The sequence below is a fragment of the Suillus discolor genome (assembly GCF_016758755.1).
Source record: "Suillus discolor strain FC423 chromosome Unknown F5147scaffold_51, whole genome shotgun sequence".
NCBI lineage: Eukaryota > Fungi > Basidiomycota > Agaricomycetes > Boletales > Suillaceae > Suillus > Suillus discolor.
Window position 1 is genome coordinate 290,285 of NW_024541298.1, and position 23,182 is coordinate 313,466.

General features: G+C 48.7%; 4 protein-coding genes across 4 annotated transcripts; 2 read left to right on the plus strand and 2 right to left on the minus strand.

Moving 5' to 3' along the window:
• Positions 1 to 6,095: 6,095 nt before the first annotated feature.
• Positions 6,096 to 9,068, plus strand: F5147DRAFT_655359 (uncharacterized protein; the record flags this gene model as incomplete). Its single annotated transcript, XM_041433967.1, has 10 exons — positions 6,096 to 6,100; positions 6,149 to 6,545; positions 6,596 to 6,704; positions 6,738 to 6,996; positions 7,046 to 7,174; positions 7,224 to 7,336; positions 7,391 to 7,975; positions 8,030 to 8,164; positions 8,218 to 8,370; positions 8,428 to 9,068. 10 exons carry the CDS (start codon positions 6,096 to 6,098, stop codon positions 9,066 to 9,068), a joined length of 2,526 nt encoding a protein of 841 aa, XP_041289865.1.
• A 195-nt stretch (positions 9,069 to 9,263) lies between these two features.
• Positions 9,264 to 9,968, minus strand: F5147DRAFT_655360 (uncharacterized protein; the record flags this gene model as incomplete). The annotated part of the gene is made up of 3 exons (XM_041433968.1): positions 9,264 to 9,669; positions 9,722 to 9,838; positions 9,889 to 9,968. 3 exons carry the CDS (start codon positions 9,966 to 9,968, stop codon positions 9,264 to 9,266), a joined length of 603 nt encoding a protein of 200 aa, XP_041289866.1.
• A 1,006-nt stretch (positions 9,969 to 10,974) lies between these two features.
• On the minus strand, positions 10,975 to 11,470 carry F5147DRAFT_655361 (uncharacterized protein; the record flags this gene model as incomplete). Its single annotated transcript, XM_041433969.1, has 2 exons — positions 10,975 to 11,192; positions 11,242 to 11,470. 2 exons carry the CDS (start codon positions 11,468 to 11,470, stop codon positions 10,975 to 10,977), a joined length of 447 nt encoding a protein of 148 aa, XP_041289867.1.
• A 1,870-nt stretch (positions 11,471 to 13,340) lies between these two features.
• On the plus strand, positions 13,341 to 14,611 carry F5147DRAFT_812390 (uncharacterized protein; the record flags this gene model as incomplete). Its single annotated transcript, XM_041443473.1, has 4 exons — positions 13,341 to 13,598; positions 13,646 to 13,897; positions 13,956 to 14,088; positions 14,142 to 14,611. The coding sequence occupies exons 1-4, from the start codon at positions 13,353 to 13,355 to the stop codon at positions 14,609 to 14,611; spliced, it is 1,101 nt and encodes a 366-aa protein (XP_041289868.1). The 5' UTR covers positions 13,341 to 13,352.
• Positions 14,612 to 23,182: the final 8,571 nt, after the last annotated feature.

The window sequence follows — 23,182 nt, forward strand, 5'->3', positions numbered from 1 at the left end:
ACACAGCATGTAAAACCGCAACAGAAGTAGCCTGACAGCTTGTTGATGACCTCACCCCCCACATAATCAATCATGTTGTGGGGGCCATCACACCTCGGATCAACTATCTAACACTCTAGACCAAACAGAAACAATCAACAAAGCTCTAGCAAATGACAGAGATGAAATGGACAGCAGCCTACAAATCACAGCGGACCATATCGAAAATGCTGTAGATGATCTGCACTCATCAGTAGCAGACTACCAGAACATTGTCAAGCTCCTCTCTCCATCCCTTGAAACTACCCAGGAGCAACTCAACAACATCTCAAAGCAAATCCTCTCCCAGCCCATGGCCACTCCACCCATCGCAAACACAGCAACAGCTAATCAAACTCAGATGTATAGCTCCATAACAGTGGCACACCTACCCCCATCAATCGACAAGGCCGTAAGCCATGCAGCCATCCATACTCATCAAATCCTATTAGACCCCATGCCTGGAGACAATCTCTTCCATCCAGACACTCCACACACTGCAATAGTATTAAAGCTGAAAACTGCACTGGCTAACATATGCAAAAGAGACACTCCTGTTGGCAACATCAAAGTGGTACTAACACTACACAATGGAGGCCTTATTGTAGAACTTGAATCAGAATCACTGGCAGAGTGGCTTCATTAACCAACAAGTAAGGAAGCATTGAAAGGACAATTTGATAATGCAGTATCGTTCCGTACTTGCACCTTCACTATAGTAGCTGAATACCTTCCTATACAGCTCCAGATTCATGAAGACACACTCCTCCGATCAATAGAACAAGACAACAACCTCCTAGTAAACTTGATAGTATCAGCTCGATGGATCAAGCCACCCCCGCAGATTCCCACACCAACAAAAGGTGTTTGCTCTCTTTCACATCGCTGACCCTCACATAGCAAACCTCATTCTCAAAGAAGGTATATGTATTGACAACGAATGAATCTCCATCCATAAGGACAAACACGAACCTATACATTACGCGAAATGTCAAAAGTATGGGCATATCACATGGAACTGCACTGCAGCCACCGACACATGTGGCACCTGTGGCAATCAACATCGCACCTCTGAATGTACCGCTCCAAATACCACTGGATGCATAAACTACTGCAATGACCAACATGCCAGCTGGAACCCATCATGCCCTGAATTTGCTTGACATTGCAAACTCATCAATAAAAAATACTCTATGCCCTACTTCCCAATGGAACTCTCCTGGACACACGTCAACCAGCCTCAACATTCTCTCCCACTAACATACCCCAAACTCGACACACTCAATCCCCCCAACATGCTACCTCCCAGCAAACTACCATTCTGTTCCAACCTCGACCCCACCCTCCAAATCAACTAAGATCCTCACAATGTCCTTAGACTCCAGCCCTCATAGAACTTATTAATTGTTTCTCTTCTTCTTCTTCTCCATCCATAAACACTAACACTACTAACCTATCTACTTTCCTCCCTAGCAGCCTACCTTCCAATCTATCTAATGTCTGAACACCACAATGAACCTACCATCCGACTATGTATATGGCAACAGAACCTCAATAACTCCATGGTCACCCAAGTGTCCCTCCTCAACAACCCAAATGCCTCCAAATAGGACATCATCCTCATCCAAGAACCTCACATAAACTTTCTCCACAACATCTCAGCAAACCATCACTGGCATGTCATCTATCCTACTCAGCATTACACCCACCTTCAACAATGGACCTGCACTATAACCCTTATCAGTACTCATTTGGACACCAACCTTTGGAAACAGATCCTGCTACCACCTTCCGACATCACTCTCCTTCAATTATCTGGCCCTTATGGCAAATGCACAATCTTTAATATTTATAATAACTGTCAATTCCAATCAACGTTAGAAACCCTAGACACATTCATTGAAGGCAACATCACAACTCTCCACCCCACCACCAATGATCACATGCTCTGGATGGAAGACTTTAATAGGCACCATCCAATGTGGGAGGAAATGTGCAACCACCACCTATATAATTATACTCACATTAAACCTCTTATTGATCTTATTGCTGACTTCGGCATGATACAACTCCTTCCAGGTGACCTCCCCACACTTCAATCCTCCAGCACTGGCAACTGGATATATCCCGACAATGTCTTTGGTATGGAACAAATTATTGATGTAGTCATCACATGCACTACCACACCAGAACTCAGAGGTTCAAAGACAGACCATGTCCCCATACATTTAATACTAGAATTAGAAATGCCTTGAACTGACACAGAACTGCAGTGCAATTGGAGAGAAGTAAACTGGGAACAATTCAATGAGCATCTTACTAATCTTCTCTCTCCTTATCCTCCTCAACCACTAGCCACTAATGATGAATTTCAGATCGCAGCATGACACATAACTGATGCCATCACCTCCACCATCACAGCAAAAGTACCACTCTCAAAGCCTTGCCTACACTCCAAGAGGTGGTGGACGCAGGAACTCACCATCATGCGCAAGAATGTCAACCGCCTCAGCCAGCTAGCCTACAAGATGAGGGCACTGCCGCTTCACAAATGCCACAATGAACTGAAGACTCTCAAGAATTAATACACTGGCTGCATCACATTCACAAAGCAACAACACTGGACAGACTGGCTCGAAGACCTGGAAGGCAAGAATATCTGGACTACCAATTGTCATGTCATGTCTGACTACAAGGATGGAGGTAAAACACGTGTTCTCACTCTTACTGTCAAGCGACAGGACAGCTCATCCATTGAAGCCTCTACTAATCATGAGAAAAGTCTACTAATTGCCGAAGCCTTCTTTCCACCTTCTCCTGCTACTAACCATATACCCCCAGACTGTATATACCCAGAACCTATTGTGCCGCACACTCCTTTCACCATGATCCAAATCTATCAAGCTATTGCTAATTTAAGTAGCTACAAAGCGCCAGAATCCAACAGAATCTGTAATATAGTATTCAAGTGATGTTTGCTCACTCTAGTCCTGCACCTCGTCCACCTCTTCAACACTGTCTTTACCCACAAAACCTATTATGAACCATGGTGCCAATTCATGACTGTAGTCCTCCGCAAGCCCAGAAAACCCAGCTATGCAGCCCCTAAAGCCTACAGACCCATCGCCCTCCTCAACACTACCTGTAAACTCCTAACAGCGGTAGTCGCCAAGCAACTAATCTTTATTCTAGAACATCATCAACTACTACCAAACACTCACTTCAGAGGTAGACCTGGCCGCTCAAGTACCGACTCCCTGCACCTCTTAGAAGCTACCATCAAAGATGCCTGGCAATCCCACTGAGTGGCCTCTGTCTTATTCCTGAATCAAGGGGGCATTCCCTAATGCCATCACTCATCAGCTCCTTCATAACATGCATATGATATGTATCCCCGGCGAATTGGTAGACTTTACCGAGTGGATTCTGACGGGTAGATTCATGCAACTCCATTTCGATAGATATACTTCAGAGTGTATCCCAATCATGAATGGTATAGGACAGGGCGACCCCCTGTCCATGATCCTATATATAGAAGTCACACAGCCCAGAATAGGAAGAGCATCCCTCAAGGAACTGACTCTGGCATTCATTGACGATATGGCCTTCATTGTGATAGCAGATGACTTTGAGACCATACACACCATGCTCACTGACATGCTAGATTGCCCCAGCGGCGGCTTTGAATGGTCACACCTTCACAACTCCCACTTTGAAACTAACAAATTCGCACTAATGGATTTCTCTATGAATAGACACAAGCCCCACCCTCTCATGATCATCCAAGGCTTGACCATACTCCCATCGGCCACTCATCGCTTCCTTGGTGTCATCCTAGACCAGGAACTCTGATGGTCTATCCAGGTGGATAATACTGTGGCCAAAGGCACAGTGTATGTCTATCAGATATGTCGCCTCTCCATGATGGCCAAAGGAATACTGCTACACCTCATGCAGCAGCTTTATCAAGCTGTTGCAATCCCAAAGATGACCTATGCTGTGGACTTGTGGTTCATGCCTGCCTTCAGAGAACAATCTGACATCCTTTAGAGAGGCTCAATAGGAGTAGCCAAAAGACTAACCTCCATCCAGAGAATCACCACCCTGGCCATGACCAGTGTGACACTCGGATTCTCCCTGGGTTGCAAATGATAGTTTTTACATAGTATCTCCTTTTGACACTTTCCTTAGATTAGGTTCGCAGTTTTGCTGCTTACATAATCATCTTTCACCTTTACCTAGGACTCTACAGTCATTACCTAGTTTCCTCTGTTTCCAGTTCTTGATCGCTCCCCATTAAATTGGGTTATTTAGTAGCATTCCCTAGTTGTAGCTTTCCTAGTTGTAGCTTCTTCAGCTCACTATTTAGCTCCTGGAACTCAGTTTTCTGTCATTGGCTTGGAGTGCCTCTTTCTCTCACTCTCCTTATTTTCCCTCTCTCTTGAGCCTGAGCCTAGACAGAGATTCTCTTGGGTCGAACACTGTCTACTCTGACATCGCAGCTAGGCATAGCTAGACCCAACATTGTCCTTTCCACTCAGCAGGACTGTTGTCACCACACCGGAGCCATGAGCACCTCAGCGGGAGATGTACTTGAAGCCCATGCTAATATCCTCCCCATATCCCTCGCCCTTCCCAATATCTGTCACAGAGCCATTGTATGCCTCATTGCTCACCCAGCAACCCACCCATTATATCATCCAGTTCAATGTGTTGCTAAGCACTATGTATCATCCCATCGTTCTTTGCTACATAAACTCACTCACCTCTTTTCTATTATCCCAGATGACATCGAGACCCTTATCCCCACATGATGCCACCCCTCCATGAAAAACCCCTTCAAGACCAAACATTGCAATGACATAGGAGGAAGCGGCCACAGCACATGGTCACCTAACTAAAACAATCCAAGTCTACACTGATGGCTTAGGCCACAATGACAAAATTGGAGCAGCCACAATATTATTCCATGCAGAAGCTTCACCTTGTGTCCTACAATATTACCTAGGCACGAAGGATGAACACACCATTGTAGCACTCGAGCTCACGCTAGGCTTGTATTCACTTATTTCCCACTACATGTCCAATGCCTGTCATGCACTAACCACTTCCCGATGTAACCCAATGCTAACTCACTCAATCCAACACAAACCTGATGTAACCTGACACTTTGACTAGCAGACCCGATGTTTTGGCCACATCAGCTGACCTGAAATCCTGTGCACTTGTCCTATCTGTGTCCTGTTGTAGGACTTGGAGTCCTTGTAGCCTCATAGAGGCTATTTTTGCAGTATCCCTCAGGTCCTCACGCAGTGTGCACTATCACTAACATGGTGCACATCTTTTCTATTGTCAGCCGACGGCCACAGTTCACGTGTGTGCATCGGCTTGCATTGGCTTTTCTTCAGTTCCATTGCGCATCCTTCCTCTGTCCTACCCATGTCCTCCGCTTGTCCATTGGTACATATTTTATCTTGTTTGCATTAGACTGACTATATTTCCGAAGCTATATTGCTTATGTTCTCATTACTTGCATTGTGGACCCTTAATACATGTTACCACTATCTACTTGGCCCCGAACAGTGCTTCACACACTATCATATATACTTAGTACTTGAGACTTTTCATGTATCTTTTTTTTCCCCTGACCGAAATTATCATCTGTTTTCACACAAACACTCAGACTAAAAATACAAATCTTCGGCCTACTACTGCACGCGCTTTGCTAATGGCTGCACTAACAGCCGTAGTTGTAGTATTAGACCTAATATAGATGGTAGTTGCCACTTTTGGAATAGACACTTTCGACGGCAACTACCAACTGCACATTTTGACCAACGATGCTGGCAAGTACCGCTCATGGCTAAGGCCCTCCTTCTAGGCATCCCATCATCCACTGAAATGTCCGCCCCCAATATTCCTGGTATATACATATATAATACATATAGATATATTGATATATATATACTATACATACATGCACATATATATCATATCTGGTGGGACTGATCACAATCGGTCAATACTTACCTTCGTTCTCCACTCCCTATACTCGACTCTCTCTCAATATTTCACGGATGGAGTAAGTTGATTTAATTCTGGTGGTTTTTACTGATAACTTTATCTATAGAACAAGCAATCCGGCACCAGACGACATGGCCCCACCTGTAGTGGCATTGTCCAGCCCATTGCCCGACCCAGATGCAACACCCACACCAGCTCCTGAACCAAACACTGATGATCCCAATGCCTACATAGAAAAGTTGTTTCGTAACTGGGCGAAAAACTTGCGCCTGGCGTTTCTCAACAGCCACTTGTCTACTTACCGCGAGCGCGTCAATCAAGGAAGGTTACGAGCCAAGGACTATGCACACGAGGTCATGCAAGAATACTTCAAGCAGTATCATTGGAAGTTGAAGGTATCAGATGAGCCCTTGGAACACGGTCCATTGCAAATGGAGCCGGAGGAGTCGCTTTCCCCGGTCGAACTCGCACAAAAATCGCAAAAGGTTCTTGCGATGCAAAAGGTAAGCATTAATACATGTATTTATCTATAGACTTCTTAACCCTCAAGTAGGCGATCACGAGCTGGCTGGATTATTGTGCCAAGTCCCCAAAGAAGTTGTTCGTCCACCGCGGCAAGCCGGAGAACAATGAGTGGACCCGGCTCCTCAGCCAACTTTCTGGTGTCTGACGACACAAACCGAAGGCCTTGCAAGCACACCAGCGGTGGTCCAAAGACCATTTTGAGACCGAGGTCAAGTCTCGTTTTCTCAAGAAGTGGCGCAAGGCCAGGCTGCCTAAGGAGAAGATGGCAGCCTTTCGCGACCAGATCACATGCAAACGCTTCAAAAAGCTGTCCAAAGAAGAGCAGAGGGATTGGAGGGATAAAGCGCAAGCAGAGGGTAAAGCAGCAGTCAAAGAGTGGAACGACCGGCTCGAAGCACCTCTGTCCACATCTCCTCTCGATAGACAAGTGTAAGTGTTCGAATCTATTCATTTGTATCTGTATTGAAGACTAAACTAGGGCCCTGGATAACTTGGCAACTTTTGCTGGACCGATTCTTTCTGGTATGTCTGAAACTCTCGGCATGCATGTATCCCTTTTGGTTGGTGGTCCCGAACCTCGGAAGCAGGGGAAGATCACTGTCGTCAGGTATGTTTGTCGATATTGTTCTAACACAGAACTAATGTCACACTGGAAGCATGCACGAGGGCGTTGATCTGAATTTGAAACCATGCAATTGGCAGACCCAAGATAAAGCAAAATTTAAGATGGTCACAAAGCATTTTCAAGACTACCTATCGCATGCATATAGTGTGTTTTTAAAAAAAAAATTCTATCATCTAACTATATGCTAAACATCGTCAGGTAAACAGGATTGTGATTCTCGTCGCCTCCTGGACGATTTAAACAACCTGTTCACCATTACGGATGAAGGCGATCAATCTGATGCTCAGGAGGATCGGGAAGATCATCAAGCGAATAAACCGACAAAGGCCAAATATAGATCACACCAAACGAAATCAAAGCAGAAAGGTACCAAAAGGGCTCGTACTTCTCGACGCAAGCCTTCCAAACCTTCTGAGATGGACAAATCATCATCAGAATCATCTTCCACATCCTCCAGCTCGTCTTCGTCTTCCTCATCTTCAGGTTCCGCTTCATCAAGCTCTACAGACACGGACAGTGAAGAAGAACATCATCGTTCTAACAAGGTACTACCATTTTCACCGCCAAAAGGACATTATGGTGTTACCTACTTCAATCCACACCACAAAGCGGCAGCTCTCGCACGACTCAACGTAAGGCGAAGCGATTGCACGTCTGAAGTGTCGGCTCGTGCATCTGAGATGCTGGATGACACAGAAGAAATTGACCAGCTTGACGAGAGCACTGCTGACACCCCCATTGACGATGCCGAGATAAGCACCGATCGTCCTCCTGTTCCACCTGGTAAATGTGTTATTTAATATGTTATACAAGCGTACTAAATCGATATCTTCTTAGCAATCACATCTACCGTTATCGTTGAGCCACCTCTTGACAATATCATCGCCCGCCCAACTTTCAACGACAATACAATTGATCCGCGTCTCAGAGAAGACTCTGGGATGGCTGTTGATCAACCACCTGCTCCACCTGGTAAGTATCGGTGCTCAGTATGCTGACGTATTAACATTATTTTACCACAACAGCCGAGATTCTTGGACAGGGTCTTCGCGAGCCTGTTGATGATCACATTATAGATGAGACGCCCTCTGCTGAACGGGACATAGAAGGGGCTGTGGACGATCATGACACCACAACTTGGGACAAGCACACGGTCAACTCAAATAAGACTGCAAACGGTACATAATTGATGCTTCTGTTGTGCGCCACGATCAGTCATTCAGGTTTATGTACAGCCTCTCATGATGGCAACATATCCCTTAGCCTGCCTGCACTCCCACCCAGCCCACCGTGGTTCAACAATCTGTTCCAACAGTTGATGAATCCCGCCCCGGCCTCTCCTCGTGTGATCCAGTTGTTTGAAAAGCTGGTATGCCTTGAGGATGCGTCAGGCTTTGCGAACGAGAAGGCTGCCTTGGGATGCGAACATTGTCCAGTCGAAGTCCACTGGTGGATTTCCCGTGGACGTAAAGGGAAACCAACCATACCTGATCTCAATGCATTCATGTTGCAATGGTGGTCCTGGTGGATCACACTTCAACCGGAGTGGAGAAAATGTCAGGCCCCGACACTTATGACAAGTGCAATTCTCCCTCGCACAGATGACGGCAACTGGGACACCCTCAACAAACCAGGTGCAAATGGCATGCTCTCGGTTGTAGCTACCTTGAAATGGTGGGCAGATGGTGCAGATGGTAAAGGGTACAAAGATTCACGATGGGAAGATGCTGCTGACGATGTCGTGTGGGTTTTGGATCGGCTCATAGCAACTCGTTCTATGTCAAAGTCTGTGGCTTCCAGTGGTAGCAAGAAACAGGGTCGCTCTGATACTCTGGCAAATGCATCATCATCGAAGAGGACGTGTAACTGGCCATAATAGACTTATCGATTGATGGCTCGCTAGGCTAGACATCGAGTTCATGCTCGCTTAGATACACATTACGTTGAATTACTTTTGTATCTCACATCAAGTCAATGCAACACGCAATTCTTAGATCTAATTTTCTTCGGTGCTCGCTGTTTAGATCATGGCAATAAGTGTATTGTATATTCTAAAAAAACAAACAAGTGGCTAGACTCCAGGAGCCTCCAGTCCCAAGGTCTTCTGGTACATCGTTTCCCCAAGTAAATAAGCCTCGTCGAGGTCACCCCAAACGGCTAGTCTGTGAAGATCCTCCAGCATAGCTACCAGATGTCCAATGAATCTGGAAACCTCGTCAGCAGCACGCCATTCATCACATACACCACACATGTCAAAAATTTTATCCTGCCCCTGCTGTGCCCACAACAAATATGGCTCAACGAGCTTGAGCCCATCCCAGAATATCCCAATGTCCCCGGCAACACTGGTGCGTAACGACATAGCGTATTTGCAGAGGATGCCCTCGACATATGTTGTAGGTATCCCGGAAGGAACAAGTGCCAGGACTTTGTTCTTTGCATCATGTATGAGCCCCAGACAATCAGACAAAGTGATACTACAGTAGATCGTCAAGGACACAATTTAATTATCATTGAAAAAAAAAGTACATTGCCTCGAAGTCAACCTCATCATCCGATAGGTCGTTCATGTTAGACTCGGCTGTGACAGAAGGAGTGTTGTTCGTGCGACAGAGACAATGTCTCAATAAAATGGCATCTCTGTGCCTAAATACTTCAGTTGCAGGGAGAGAGCCAATAATAACAACTAAACTTACCTTTCATAGTATCTTTTGCGTTTCTCGCGCGCAGCCTGCTGTTTGGCTTCAACAGTATGGTGAATAGTGAGGCGAACCATGAGAAAAGATCATAGTGTGAGGAACCGAAAGCAGCACCTTTATATAGTGAATTTGATTACCTTAAATCGATGATCTGCGATGAGGAGTAATGTACGTAGTATGCGTGAACTGAATGTAAACGCAAAGTCAATCAATCATTAATGGAAACAATGAATCATATCTCACTGAAGATGTCCGCTTCAAAGCCTCAAGTCCATGTCGTTTGATAATGGGACAGAGGGTAATAGCATTGAGCTACATAGGCCTGTGTGTCAGCAATCTTGATTTGATGGTAGTAGGACCATAACTCAGCGAGTCTAAGGCTCAGGATGCGAATTCAATCATGCGATCGCACTGACGATTGCTCAAATCAACGAACTACTATAAATTAATGACTCAGAGCTACATACCAGTCCAATCTTGATGATTTGATGGTGGGACTGCTAACTTGACCCATGTTTTAGCGATCTTGATTGGACGGTAGGACCATAACCTGGTGAAGCATCCGGCAAGTCGACTGTCCAGAGGCAAAAGTTAGTGCGTGAGTCTGATCGTGCGTTCACAACACACAGTTGCTCATAGGCACATCAACAAACTAACCAGTGTCAGTTAATGAAGGTACATGGCAAGGAACATTGATATATTGTTCATTTTTACGAGGACTGAGTTAACACAAGCCATGCATATGTCTTCAACGCAACTTCATTGATTATGTAAACAACTACTTAGTAAGTACATTCACAACGCACAGTATTGGACTCAGAGCGAGCTCATCAAATCAATAACATACTCAGACCAATGTCAAGCACTGTCTGCAGATAACAAAGGTTTCAAGTTATTGTTTATTTTCTGGTGAACGAGCACTAACACACAACATCATAGACACAACGCAGAAGTTTCATTATGTAAGCGAGAAATACAAAGTGTAACTAACTGAGTCTCGACGCTAGTGACAAACACTGAATTTGAAGGAACAGGACATTCAACAAATGTTTCGATATATTTGGTAAGATTTGACATACATGATCACTCATCTGTGGCGGAGTCTTCTGTCAAATCAACATTTGTCATGGTGTTAGTGCTTTCAGTGGCTGCGGCTACAGCTGCCTCATATGCTTGAAGTCGTGCATTGTAATCCTGTTCTGCTTCCTCCATAATAACTTGACGAATCATGGCACGGAAAGATTCATTTCTCGCTGGATGATTGAGCAATAACTCTACAGTGGCGGCTGCTACAAGCTTAACTAATAGATGGGTGAGTGCTGGATTCTGTCAGTGCTGAATTGATCTCACCACAGCAGTCTGGCATGCAAACTTGAGCCACTCGATGACCGCATGGACCACAGACACTTTGAAGTTCAATATCTGTGTGTCCACACTGGAAGACATCCCCAGTGTTGTGCGGAGTATTGCTGTCAGGCAAGGGCAGAGGTATAGGACTGCTGGACGCCTCAGGTGAGGGTGGAGGCATATGAGCGATGGACATCTCAGGCAAGGGTGGGGGCATAGTAGCGGTAGACATGTCTGAAGGTTTGGGTTAAATGTCAAATTTTCAACTATAGACTTTAAAATATTTCAACAGGTCTCGGTGCATATATGCAAGGAACTGAATGAGCGATGAATCGACCAGGTATTTCCTGTTATATTCATGTATCTACTAACGTGATCATCTAACAGCTTCTTTTGTGCATGCTTCTTTCTTGAAGCACTATGACTCGAGGGAGGGAGGAATTCGTTCACGGGAGCAGGCATATACTGGTAAGTTCTAGTATCATTTTCCCCTCAAACGAGCCTTACTGATGTCAAAGAAAAGAAAATATGTGGCCTACCGCAACGAGTCTGATTGAGACAAAGATACGACAACAGCCTATGCCAGGATGGTAGCAGTATCAAACGGTGGTCGCAGGCAAGTTATTGTACCTTGTTCCCCAACAAAAGTGAGGGCGAAAAATCTGCTGGAAGACCAAGCTGGGGCCCTGCAAACAGACAATTGGGAGCCAACACTTGACAATGATTTGGTGTTCGACAATGAGGTCGAATCCCCACCGGTCAAGTCCCGACCCATCACAGTAGCCAATACACTAGCGAAACATTATACGAACTCGGTGCGATTCCAATAGATTTTCTTTTCTAACACTCAACTCTTTATAGGATGCACCTTTACATGAATGGATGGGCATCAGTGGGCGTACCAGATTCCGTGAAGAATATCTTCTCGAAGAGCTATGTCTGGAGGGCCGTTGTAGCTTGGCAACTATGCTGTGCTCATGCAGTGACATTAATAGTCACATCGTGCAAGAATGACTGTATCACTGAAGGTGAGGAATCTTGACTATAGGTGAAACGCTAAAGCTAACGGGGGTTCTACAGTAAGACCAGGATACGAGAATACGACTCGACCCAAAGGACAGCTACTGAGAGAAGTTCCTCTTTAATGTAATGGAGGGAGTCTTCGCCAACTAGACGGGTGGTAACAGGCGCGCGAAGGCGCGAGAAGATAACGCGCGCAAAGGCGCGAGAAGATAACGCGCGCGTAGGCGCGAGTAAGCAAATGCGAAGGCGCGCGAAGGGCGCGCGCGAGCGAAAGATGCGAGGGGCGCGCGCGTATACGGAAGCGTGCTTTTGAGCGATGGGGGAGAGTGTTCAAGTATAACAGATGCGCGAGCGATGGTAGAATAGTGAAGTATAATCGGATTTCAAGTACTAAGGTGCACTTATACAATTTGCAGTATACTCAGATAAGGGAGAAGGGAAGGAAGTAAGTTAAAAGGAACTTTCCCTCTATTTAAGAAGGGAGATTACGCTATGCGGTGCGCTTCCGAGCGTGGTACCGAACCGAGTAACCATATCAACTCTAAATATATTCTAAAGCCTATGATAGACTTTCTGTATGTAAGCGCGGAGATCGGACCGAAGGTACGTCAATTCAGTGAAAGGGATAAGAATAACGCACCAGTAAATCAGCGAGGACATAGGACGGACGGACGGACAAGGGTACGAAGGCCTAAGGGGAGGCGCACGAGCGCGCGCGAAAGGCGCGAGTGCGTGTAAGGCGCGCGAACGAGGCGCGTACGTAGGGCGCGCGCGTGAGAGCGCGTATGACTGATCCTTCGGATAAGAGCTGGAACGTGTAGGGAATTATGTGGGTAATAGGGCCGTATATTCCGCATTGAGAGGCGCGAGTCTCTACATCTCCTGGGGACTTACATTCTGAGTGTCCCCACTCAGCGCTATAACGCGGGATTTTGGACTTGAAGAAGTGGTGATAGACAGGGGTCATGTGATCGCGAGAGTAGGGCCATTCCTTTGATGATCGCGAGCATCGCTGATCTAATCGATGGAAGTATTGATAAGAGATGGTTGCGTTCTCGCGATCTCTTGTCTCCCTTCTTATCAATACCATCATGCCTCCTTTCACTGCCGCTATGCTGAACGCCACCCCCTCTCCAGAACCTGAGCCTGTGGCGCAAGGTCACCCTGAGGATGCGCCTATGGCTGACGCTAGCGCTGAATCCAATACCGATCGTCTCCTCAGCGCCTGGGCCTCTTCCTTGGTGTCATTGGAAGCGTGTGTCATGGCGGCGCCTGATCTCAAGCCGGAGCTCCTCGAGGATCAAGAGATGTGGATGCGCGAGTGGCATTCTGTGCTCGTGAGTGTGCCTTACATGTCCCGCTTTGTGTCATCTGACCATCCTAGGCAACCTTGAACGGCTGTTCTGAGCGCGCGGGTGTACTGGGCGTGGAGTTGGATATGGACGAAAAGGGCGCGGAGTTCCTGAAGCAGGGGCGCAAGGGTTGTAAAGAGATTGAGGCGCTGGTGAAGGGATGGAAGGCGAAGGCGATTGAGACTGTTCCAGAGGCGCCTCCCAAGCGTGCTGCGCGCGCCACTGATGCTACCGGTGCTGAGGCGCGCGCCACTGATGCGTCTGGTACAGATGTGGCCGAACAGGTGCGTTCCTCTATGTCTCATTGTTGCGCTACTCTATTGATGCATTCTGTTGTATTAGCGCAAGGTTGGGCGTATGTCTGTCGTCAAAGCGCCGCGTTGCACCAGCTGCGCCAACAAGGATCAGGACTGCGGAGGCGCGCCTGGCAGGCGGTGCCCTCCTTGTGATGTTTCGAAGCGCGCGTGTTCCTTCTGTAAGTTGCGCCTTGGGAATATTTGTTGGCGCACTACTAACGCCTTTGATTAGCTAAGCGCAAGACTTCAGACGGACCTAAGGTGCGTCCGCGCAAGCCGATGCCTAAGCGCCCCATGGCTGTTGAGTCTGCAAAGGAGACCGCTTCCTCTATTGCGGTTGAAGAAGGAGAAGGGTCTGAAGGGTCTGGCATGGATGTGATGATTGTTGATGAGCGCACTGTGCAGGATAAGGTCGTGCGCGCCTCGCGCGATGTCCCTGTGCGCGCCGTTGGTCCTTTGGCGTCTGGCTCTGCGCCTAAGGGAAAAGGCAAGTTCAAGGGACCAGAGGAGGAGTTGAAAGAAGCTCAGGCTGAGACCGCGCGCCTGAGGGAGGAAAATGCGCTTATGCGCGCGTCCGCTTTGAAGATGCGCCAGTATGCGCGCGCTCAGCAGGCGGACCTCCTGGCGCTGTCCAACAAACTTTTTTCTATGTCCCAAGACTGGTCTGACTTTGAGGAGCGCGTCAATGCCTCTCTTAACTAGATGCTTTTGTGTTTGTTTTCCTGGGCGCCAATGCGCCTGTGCAATAGATCCAGTTTGTCTTGCGTCCCATGTCCATGTCCATGTCCTCGTCTGATTTACCGGGCTATGAATTAAAATTATAAGTATGTAAGTAAGGCGCGAGCGCGAAACAAGATCAAGGTAATGCGATAGACTTTACTAGGGTTTCTGCGGGGGTGCGCGCCCGTCTTGTCTTCTTCGCGCGTCTTTCATCGTCTATTCCTGCTATATTGCGCCTCGCGCATACGGGGTGGTGGCGCGCGATTTCTAAGGAAAAGTAAAAGTGCGCGGCGCGGCGCGCGCGTTAGAAGGTGAAGGTCTATGGGTGAGACTATGCGCGCGCTATACAAGTAAGGTAGTTAGTAGTATGTACTTGCGGAATATTAGTATTTTTGTGTTCTGTCGTCCTATTTTAGAGTCTGTGGGGATTATGTGCAGGCAATGCGCGTTATATGAGACAAATGATAGAAACTGATATCACCGGACGAAACCCGGGGTAAAACTGAGAGTATGTACTTAATGGAATGTTTTTGTTTTTGTTCTTGTTTTTATTTTGGTGTTTTTGTTTTTTATTTTTCTGAGGAATGTGCAGGGATGCGGATATAATTGGGCGATGTGCGGAATGGGGGGAATTGTCGCGCGCGCTAATCATCTTGCGCGTGCTCGGGCTCGTCTTCTTCGGGTTCTATGGATTCATAAGCTTCTAGATCGTCGATGCTCTCGTCGTCCACTCCAGTCATTTGGGTTACCGACACGCGCTCCCCGCTACGTGGATAATAAGGGATGACGCGGAACGCAGCGAACCGGAGTTTTGAGATCGCGCCGTCCAACTCGGCCAGCATATATGAGCCTCCCTTCGTGCGGCGCACTACGATCATAGGTCCCAAATAGCGCGGCTTCGTCTTCTTGCTTAATTCGTATTCGACCTTCGAGTTGCGCACCAATACCAAGGTGCCGGGTTCGAAGTCGTGCGACTTGATAGACGCGCGGAAGCGTTTCTCGAAATCGCGTATCGACTTGAAACGCGCCGCGACAACTTTATCTCTGATTGCGTTAATATCTTCCATGCGTTTCTGAAGTTGGCGCGCGCGCCATGCTATAAGGTCAGTAGTGGTGAACGCGCCTCGGCTCGGCAAGGGCGCGAGGAATGTCGCTTCAGCGAGATCAAAGGGAAATATTGGCTCGACGCCGTGCATCATGAAATAGGGCGATAAACCCGTCGCTTTGTGAATGGTGACGCGCTCTGCCCAGAACACTGAATGGACTACCTGATACCAGCGTGACTCATCTCCGTCGCAGCTTTTAATGATGGCCTCCCGGACATCGCGGTGTCGTCGTTCGACTATACCGTTTGCCTGAGAATTATATGGCGAGATGCGGATTGGGTGTATTTTATATTTGCGCGCGAGTTCGTCTACTGCGAGCCTGTATGCGGGCGCGTTGTCCGTTACTATTTCTGTGATCGGACCCCACCTACACAAGAGCTCTTCGAAAATAAATGCGGTTAGCGCGTGAGTATTTTCTTTGCGCAGCATGCGCCATTCAGGGTACGATGTTAGTGCGCATCGCGCTTGCACAAGGTATTCAAACCCTCCCGCTCTGGGCATCTTCATCGTGTCGATGTGCGCTTTGCGGAATAGGCCACCTGGCATTGGCACGATTGGAGGAATATGCAATTTGCGCGTTTGGCGCACTTGGCATTCATGACATGTCCGCGCATACCATTTGATGTCTTCCCTGATGTGCGGCCACCAAAAGCGCAGCCGTAGGCGCGCGCTGACGGTATAAGTACCCTTGTGCCCTAAATCGTCATGCGCCTCCTTGAGAACTCGATAGCGTTTACTTGGGGGCAGCACGAGCTGATGTTGGCCATTTGATACTTTGCGCCATAAGTTGCCTTCCAGGATGAAGTAACGCGCTGCGTTGTTGACGAACTTTTCGAATTCTTGATCTGAAACGTCAGTGGGTCTTTCGCGCAAGGAGAGGAACTGTTCTATCATGGTCATCAGCGCGTCCTGCTCGCGCGCCGCGTCCGAGCGTGGAATATCAGGTTCTAACTCCTCTGTCTGCGTGACATCGAAATATACGCGCAGCGTAGGGGTGCGAACGGTTTGCGAGATGAAACACGTGCGATGCGCTTCATGGCGCATGTCTGCCGAGCCGCCTGCTATACGTCGTGTGCGATCGTTTAGAAGCGCGATAGCGAACGAGTATGCGCGATCAATCCAATCTTCATGATCGTCGTCCTCTATGGGATCTTCATCAGCGGGCGGTCTCCTTGAGAGACCATCAACGCCTTTGTGCTTTTGCGCGGGTACATGAACAAGTTTGAATGAAAATAAGAGGATGCCCGCGATCCATCGATTGATGGTCGCGTTGGGTTGCAAATCTGGATTATTGATCATACCTTTGATATATTTCGCATCGACCTCCACTGTGAGGTTCTTGACTCCAAATATGTATACGCGCACGGCGCGCAGCGCGCGGAAAAGTCCAAAGAGCTCTAGCTTCGCTTGGGAGTAGCGCCTCTCCACGTCATTCAGCGCGATGGAGCCGAATCGATTTGGGTAGCGCTTCCCGTCTTCGCCTACTTGCAGCAAGATGAATCCGATGGCAATATTAGAAGTATCAACCGCTAAAATGACTTCGCGCTCGCTGTCATAATCGATGCGCCTTAGCGCGGGCGACTTTAGAATTGAGTCCTTGAGGGTCAGCATGGCTTGGCGTTGTTCAGGTCCAAATACAAACGGCGCGTCCTTTCTAGTAAGGTCAATTAGTGGGCGCGCGATGCGCGAGAAATCGCGAATGAATATGCGCAAGACGCCGCAAGTTCCTAAAAATCCGCGTACTTGTGACTGATTCTTGGGTTCAGGCCAGTCGCGAATCTTCTGTACTTTGGATTCTTCCGGTACGCGCCCTTCAAATGTACACTTGTGCCCAACGATAATAGCTGTGGGCGCGGCTAGAACGAATTTTGATGCGGAGACGGTTGCGCCTACATTCTCCAAGCGCTGAAGGATGCGATTAACAACGATACAATGTTCCCATATGAAGCGTCGGATTCCTGGGTTTTCTGGTATAGCCTCGTATGAACCGTCTTCGCGCTGATAGCGCGTTCGTACCGATTTGATCGGGACGTCATCCACGAATGGCGACGTGAACTCTGGGATCTCATGTTGCAGAATGAAGGCGGTATCGCCTTGGTAAACCTGAACAGCGTTAGCATGCCCTTGAGGAAGGGTGGTTAGCCGGTGAGGACCCAAGGGTGTCCCAAAGGTTGTTAGGTCGCGCGAGTCCACGTGAAGCGCGCGCTGGTCATATCCTGAATATAAATCCAATATAGCGTATACCGCGTAACCCGCAAATGATTCTGCGAGAAGCTCGACGAACGGGGGAAGTGACGCGTCACGAATCGTTACCGCGTTGAGTGGCTGCAAATCGTGAACTAGGCGCAAGGACTTTCCGTCTTTCTTGACGACGCAGAACCAGCGCGAGCGATACGCGGCTGTCGATGGCTCGTATACTCCTGATGCGATCTTTTCCTTGATAATGCGCACGACTTCATCTAAGGTGGCTGGCGGGATCGGAATATTGCGTTGAGACCAAGGGGTGTGCGGAACCGTAGGGATCTTGTATGGCGGGAAGCAGGTTTCATTGAGGCGCCCGCGCTCTGAGGCATCCCACGCAAAGGCGAGTTTGTGGACGCGAACTAGCCAGCGCACTAATTTGAGTTCCTCTGGCCAAAGCCAGTTCGCTGGATCAAGGTCTAGTTTGTCTGCGCGCTCCTGCGTGAAGCGCGCGCCTGGAGAGAATTCTGGGAGATGGGTCGGTAAGTCGGGTAGCCCTGCTAACGGGTCTTTGGGCAATTGGCGCACTACTCTATACTCTGCGGGCATAGTGGTAGGCACGGTGCGCACTTTCTTCGCGACTGGTTTATAGACCAGCGCGTTGTAGAGACTCGTGCCTCTCATTGTGCAATATTACAGTTTTCACTAGGGAGTACATGGCACGAACTTGTAGCATCACTCTGTATGCTATCCACAGCTATTCCTACATGAGGCGCAGCTTTCCCGCGCAACGCGCAACTTGCGCGCGTACCTTTCCCGCGCTTCACGATGTATATGCGCGCGCGCTTTCCCGCGCTGTAGCGCCCTATAGCGCCAGCCATCTGGAAGCATCCATCCACTGTCCACCAAGTTCCCTAGTGCGTATATTTCCATTTCTCACATTTGCTGATCATTCCATCTTTATTTTTATCATGGACCCTTACTTACATATATCTTTACATACCTTACTCGGTAGCGCTTCGGCTCCGCATGACAGCGCTTAGGCGCCATACTTAAGCGCCAGCAGTACATACACTTACAAACTTACTCTCCCACCAGAACGACAGAGGACTTACTGGTTACTACCCACTATTCACCTAGCAGAACATAGTAGAAATCTATTTGTTTACACCTCGCATCTCTCTTCTCTTGTCTTACATCATATCATCACTTAAGCAAACTCACTCTTACTCTCTCTCATATCTGTATACATGCGCACGCTTTCCCGCGCTCCGCGCCATACACGCGCGCATTCCCGCGCCTTGCGCGCACCTGCGCTTTCTCGCGCTTCGCATTGGCCAACCAGTAGCGCTTTCAGCGCATACCTCTAGATCCTTGCTGCACTCGCTTCCCCTTTAGGGTCGAACGCACTTGTCGTCTCAAGTATAGCAGACTAGGCAACGCGCGACCTTACAACAATTATAGATACAGTCAGGAGCATTGTTCGTGCCTCGCTGTATCGTTGAACCTTCAGCGTGAAGCATGGGATCATAATAATAATGAGAATTGAAGGCGTCGATCGTCGCCTGATCTATAATGGACTGTGTGGATGTTAGATGCGCATAACGCGCGGAATACTGCGGAACAGATGATGAAGAAATTTGATGTATAACTACAGGAGGTAATGCATTGTTGCTCCTTAAGAGCGAGGGATGAGGAGCGCCTCCCGCGCGCGCGATGCGCAACGCGTCAGGCGCCATGCGAGAAGACGAAGCGTGATGCGATAAAGAAAATGATTGAGGAAACAAGTGCATATAGGCGTCTCCCCGCAAATGCTGCGGATCATCGAGACTTAAAAACCCTTATCCTCCTCCTTGAGCGCGTGCGAGTGCGCTTGGTTAGCGCACTTCGCGTCTCTTGCGAGCGAATGCTTGACCCAAGGTAGGGTTGGAATGCGCAGTTCCTTGCGCACATTAGGGTCAGTCAGTAAGAGGTCCTGTTCCCCATCGGGGAGATCAAAGGTGCGACATGAAGTAAGCTTAAAGAATGGGCGCCCTAGTAAAACCTCGAAGGTCGCACGTTCGATGACTTGGACCTGGAAGTACAAGGGCCCTGCGCCAAAATCAAGCGGAACGTTCTCCACAACACCTAGTGTCGAGTCGCGCGACGTATTTACCGATTCCATGTTAAGGCTATGGTCCGATCTGAGCGGTACACCGAGCTCCTTCCATACTTCCCTTGGCATGACCACTACCTCGGCGCCTTGATCTAAGACACAAGTGAGAGTGCGGCCTCCTATTGTCTTTGCGCATATACAGCGCAAGGGCGCAAAGTGGTCCGCGACAATCTTGCCGTCGTCGCTTCGCATGCGCACGCCTTCGTACTGGCGTAACCATTGATCGGTCGCGGGATGTCCTGATAATTCGTGAACTGATACTGCGCCTACTGTGATGCGCTTCTTCGTCGTGAGTTCGCGAAATTGTTGGCGAACGTCGGGGGATACAGCTAATAATTCCCTTACGGGAATGCTGAGGTTAGAATCTAGAAGGCGCTCGACAACGCGCTTGTCAGCCTCCTTGTCCTCAAGCGGGAATGCATAACGATACGATGATGATTGAATTGGTGCTGGTGCTGAAGATGATGGTGTTGATGATGATGCTAACGATTGTGAAGGGGATGGTGGTGGTGCTGATGATGATGGTGGTGCGGTTGATGATGACGAGGCGCCCTTGTGAGGCGCCTTAGCGCTAGTTGGTGCGCTTGTCGGCGCTACTTTTGCTAATTCTTTTCCTTTACCTTTGTCAGACGAAGCTTGTATTTCGGGAGAGATTATCTCTTCCTCCACTGTAGCTTGTCTTGACGCGGGTCTTGGACGCGCGCGCGTTTCACTGGGTACTTCCACGCCATCAAAGCGGACGTTTTTACCTTTAGCGTTGCGCTTCTGGCCTCGCTTCGCTGCTACATAGGCTAGCGCCTCTGCCATTAGATCATCTGTCTGATCATCCTCCTCTGACTCGATTTGCGCGACTGTGTGCACAAATGCGGACGATCCTACTTAGATTACTGCGTCGACTTCTTGGGCGCGATAGAAGAGCCCGGCCGTCACACTTGCGCTAGCGGTTGTGTCCTGCGTTGTCCGGCTCGTGTGGTATCGATCTAACCGTTCTTTGAGGAGTCCTCGTCCAGGAATCCACTCGCCATCTGGCAAGACGAGTTTGCGCGTCTCCTCGCTAACCTTGCATTTACCTGCGTCAATGTACCTTTGCCTTTCCATGCACCGAGGATAGAAATGTTCGAGACTGCCACAGAAGGCGCAGTCGTTGAACACGGGTGCTTCGCGCTTAGTTACTGTACCTTGCGCGGGCGGTTTTGCTGGCGCAGTAGCGGCAATTAGGTTAGCGAGTGGCGTAACCTTGGGAGCGCTAGCTGTTGCGCTTAGCGCGGGTGCGTTCGCTGGTAGTACAAACTGTCCAGCTGCGAAAACATTCATGAATGGATATGGGTCCTGCGGGTAATGGTCCGGGAACTTGATCATGAGGCGCGTGCAGACTAGCGCCTGGGTGTCTTTAGGAATGCCTTCCATGAATAGTCGGTCGCGCTCGGCTTTCCCAATATGGTCTTCTGCCAAGAGCGGTTGCATGACCTTCTTGAATGCGCGCAGATAGCTACTTAATTCCTGGTAAGAAGGCATTGGTTTGTTAGCGTACTCGCGCGCAATGGCTTGTAAGTCCGTGAGCGCGTAGCGCCTCTTGCCATCCCATCCTGGATACATTACCTTCACCTCGTCTAAGAAGGCGTCGTAATCGCTTACTTGCGCTTCGGGCATTCCGCCCCATAATTCGCGATCATCGCGCTCGAGGTAGCGGATAATGCCTTTGATTCGGTCAAGTCCTAATAGACCTACTTCATCAGCGAGCTGCTCATATGCGTCGATAAAGTCAGCGAGGTTATCCGTGGTGCCGTCGAATTTAGGCGCGTCCGTTGTCCCACGGATAGGCATTCTGGTTCTTACTGTGGACATGATAGGCGATTGGGATGTTGCGGGTGCGGGAGTCTTCTGTCTTGTTAGCGCTTGGTGTGCGTATACGAAGGGGAGATTTGCTACGATAGTTCCGCCTGGAATCGAGTTCGGCGCGCGTGGTGTTTCGGATGCTTCTTGCTTGATCTTCGGTAATCCCACCGTAGAAAGCGCGTTCTCGCGCGCAGTGGATGCTGGCGTGTTAAGCGGGGTGTCGGTTAGCGCGCTTAGCGCTGACAGGTTGGAGATAAAAGGAGGTTGATTGGGCGTGTGGAGGAACGCTCCGGGAAGTTGACTTCTTGGGTTATCTATTGCTTCAAAGTCGTCGGACGACTCCTCTTTGACAGATTCTTCGGGCGAGGGCGTTACTGGTGATATCGGTTGCCTATGCGCGCATGCTAGGAACGCGAGATCTGGTCGTGCGGGTTCTGATACGTTGCGCGAACGACCGCGTGGGGGTTGAAGGAATAAGGGACCTGGTACAATGGATTCAATAGCTTTGTCGAATGCGGCGATGGCTTCTTCTCTAGCTCTGCGACGACTGTTGGGTCTGAGTACCCGACCGGTTGTCTCAGAAGTGTCCCTCGCGGTGGGCTCCAGTTGAAGGTGAGGAATCTTGACTATAGGTGAAACGCTAAAGCTAACGGGGGTTCTACAGTAAGACCAGGATACGAGAATACGACTCGACCCAAAGGACAGCTACTGAGAGAAGTTCCTCTTTAATGTAATGGAGGGAGTCTTCGCCAACTAGACGGGTGGTAACAGGCGCGCGAAGGCGCGAGAAGATAACGCGCGCAAAGGCGCGAGAAGATAACGCGCGCGTAGGCGCGAGTAAGCAAATGCGAAGGCGCGCGAAGGGCGCGCGCGAGCGAAAGATGCGAGGGGCGCGCGCGTATACGGAAGCGTGCTTTTGAGCGATGGGGGAGAGTGTTCAAGTATAACAGATGCGCGAGCGATGGTAGAATAGTGAAGTATAATCGGATTTCAAGTACTAAGGTGCACTTATACAATTTGCAGTATACTCAGATAAGGGAGAAGGGAAGGAAGTAAGTTAAAAGGAACTTTCCCTCTATTTAAGAAGGGAGATTACGCTATGCGGTGCGCTTCCGAGCGTGGTACCGAACCGAGTAACCATATCAACTCTAAATATATTCTAAAGCCTATGATAGACTTTCTGTATGTAAGCGCGGAGATCGGACCGAAGGTACGTCAATTCAGTGAAAGGGATAAGAATAACGCACCAGTAAATCAGCGAGGACATAGGACGGA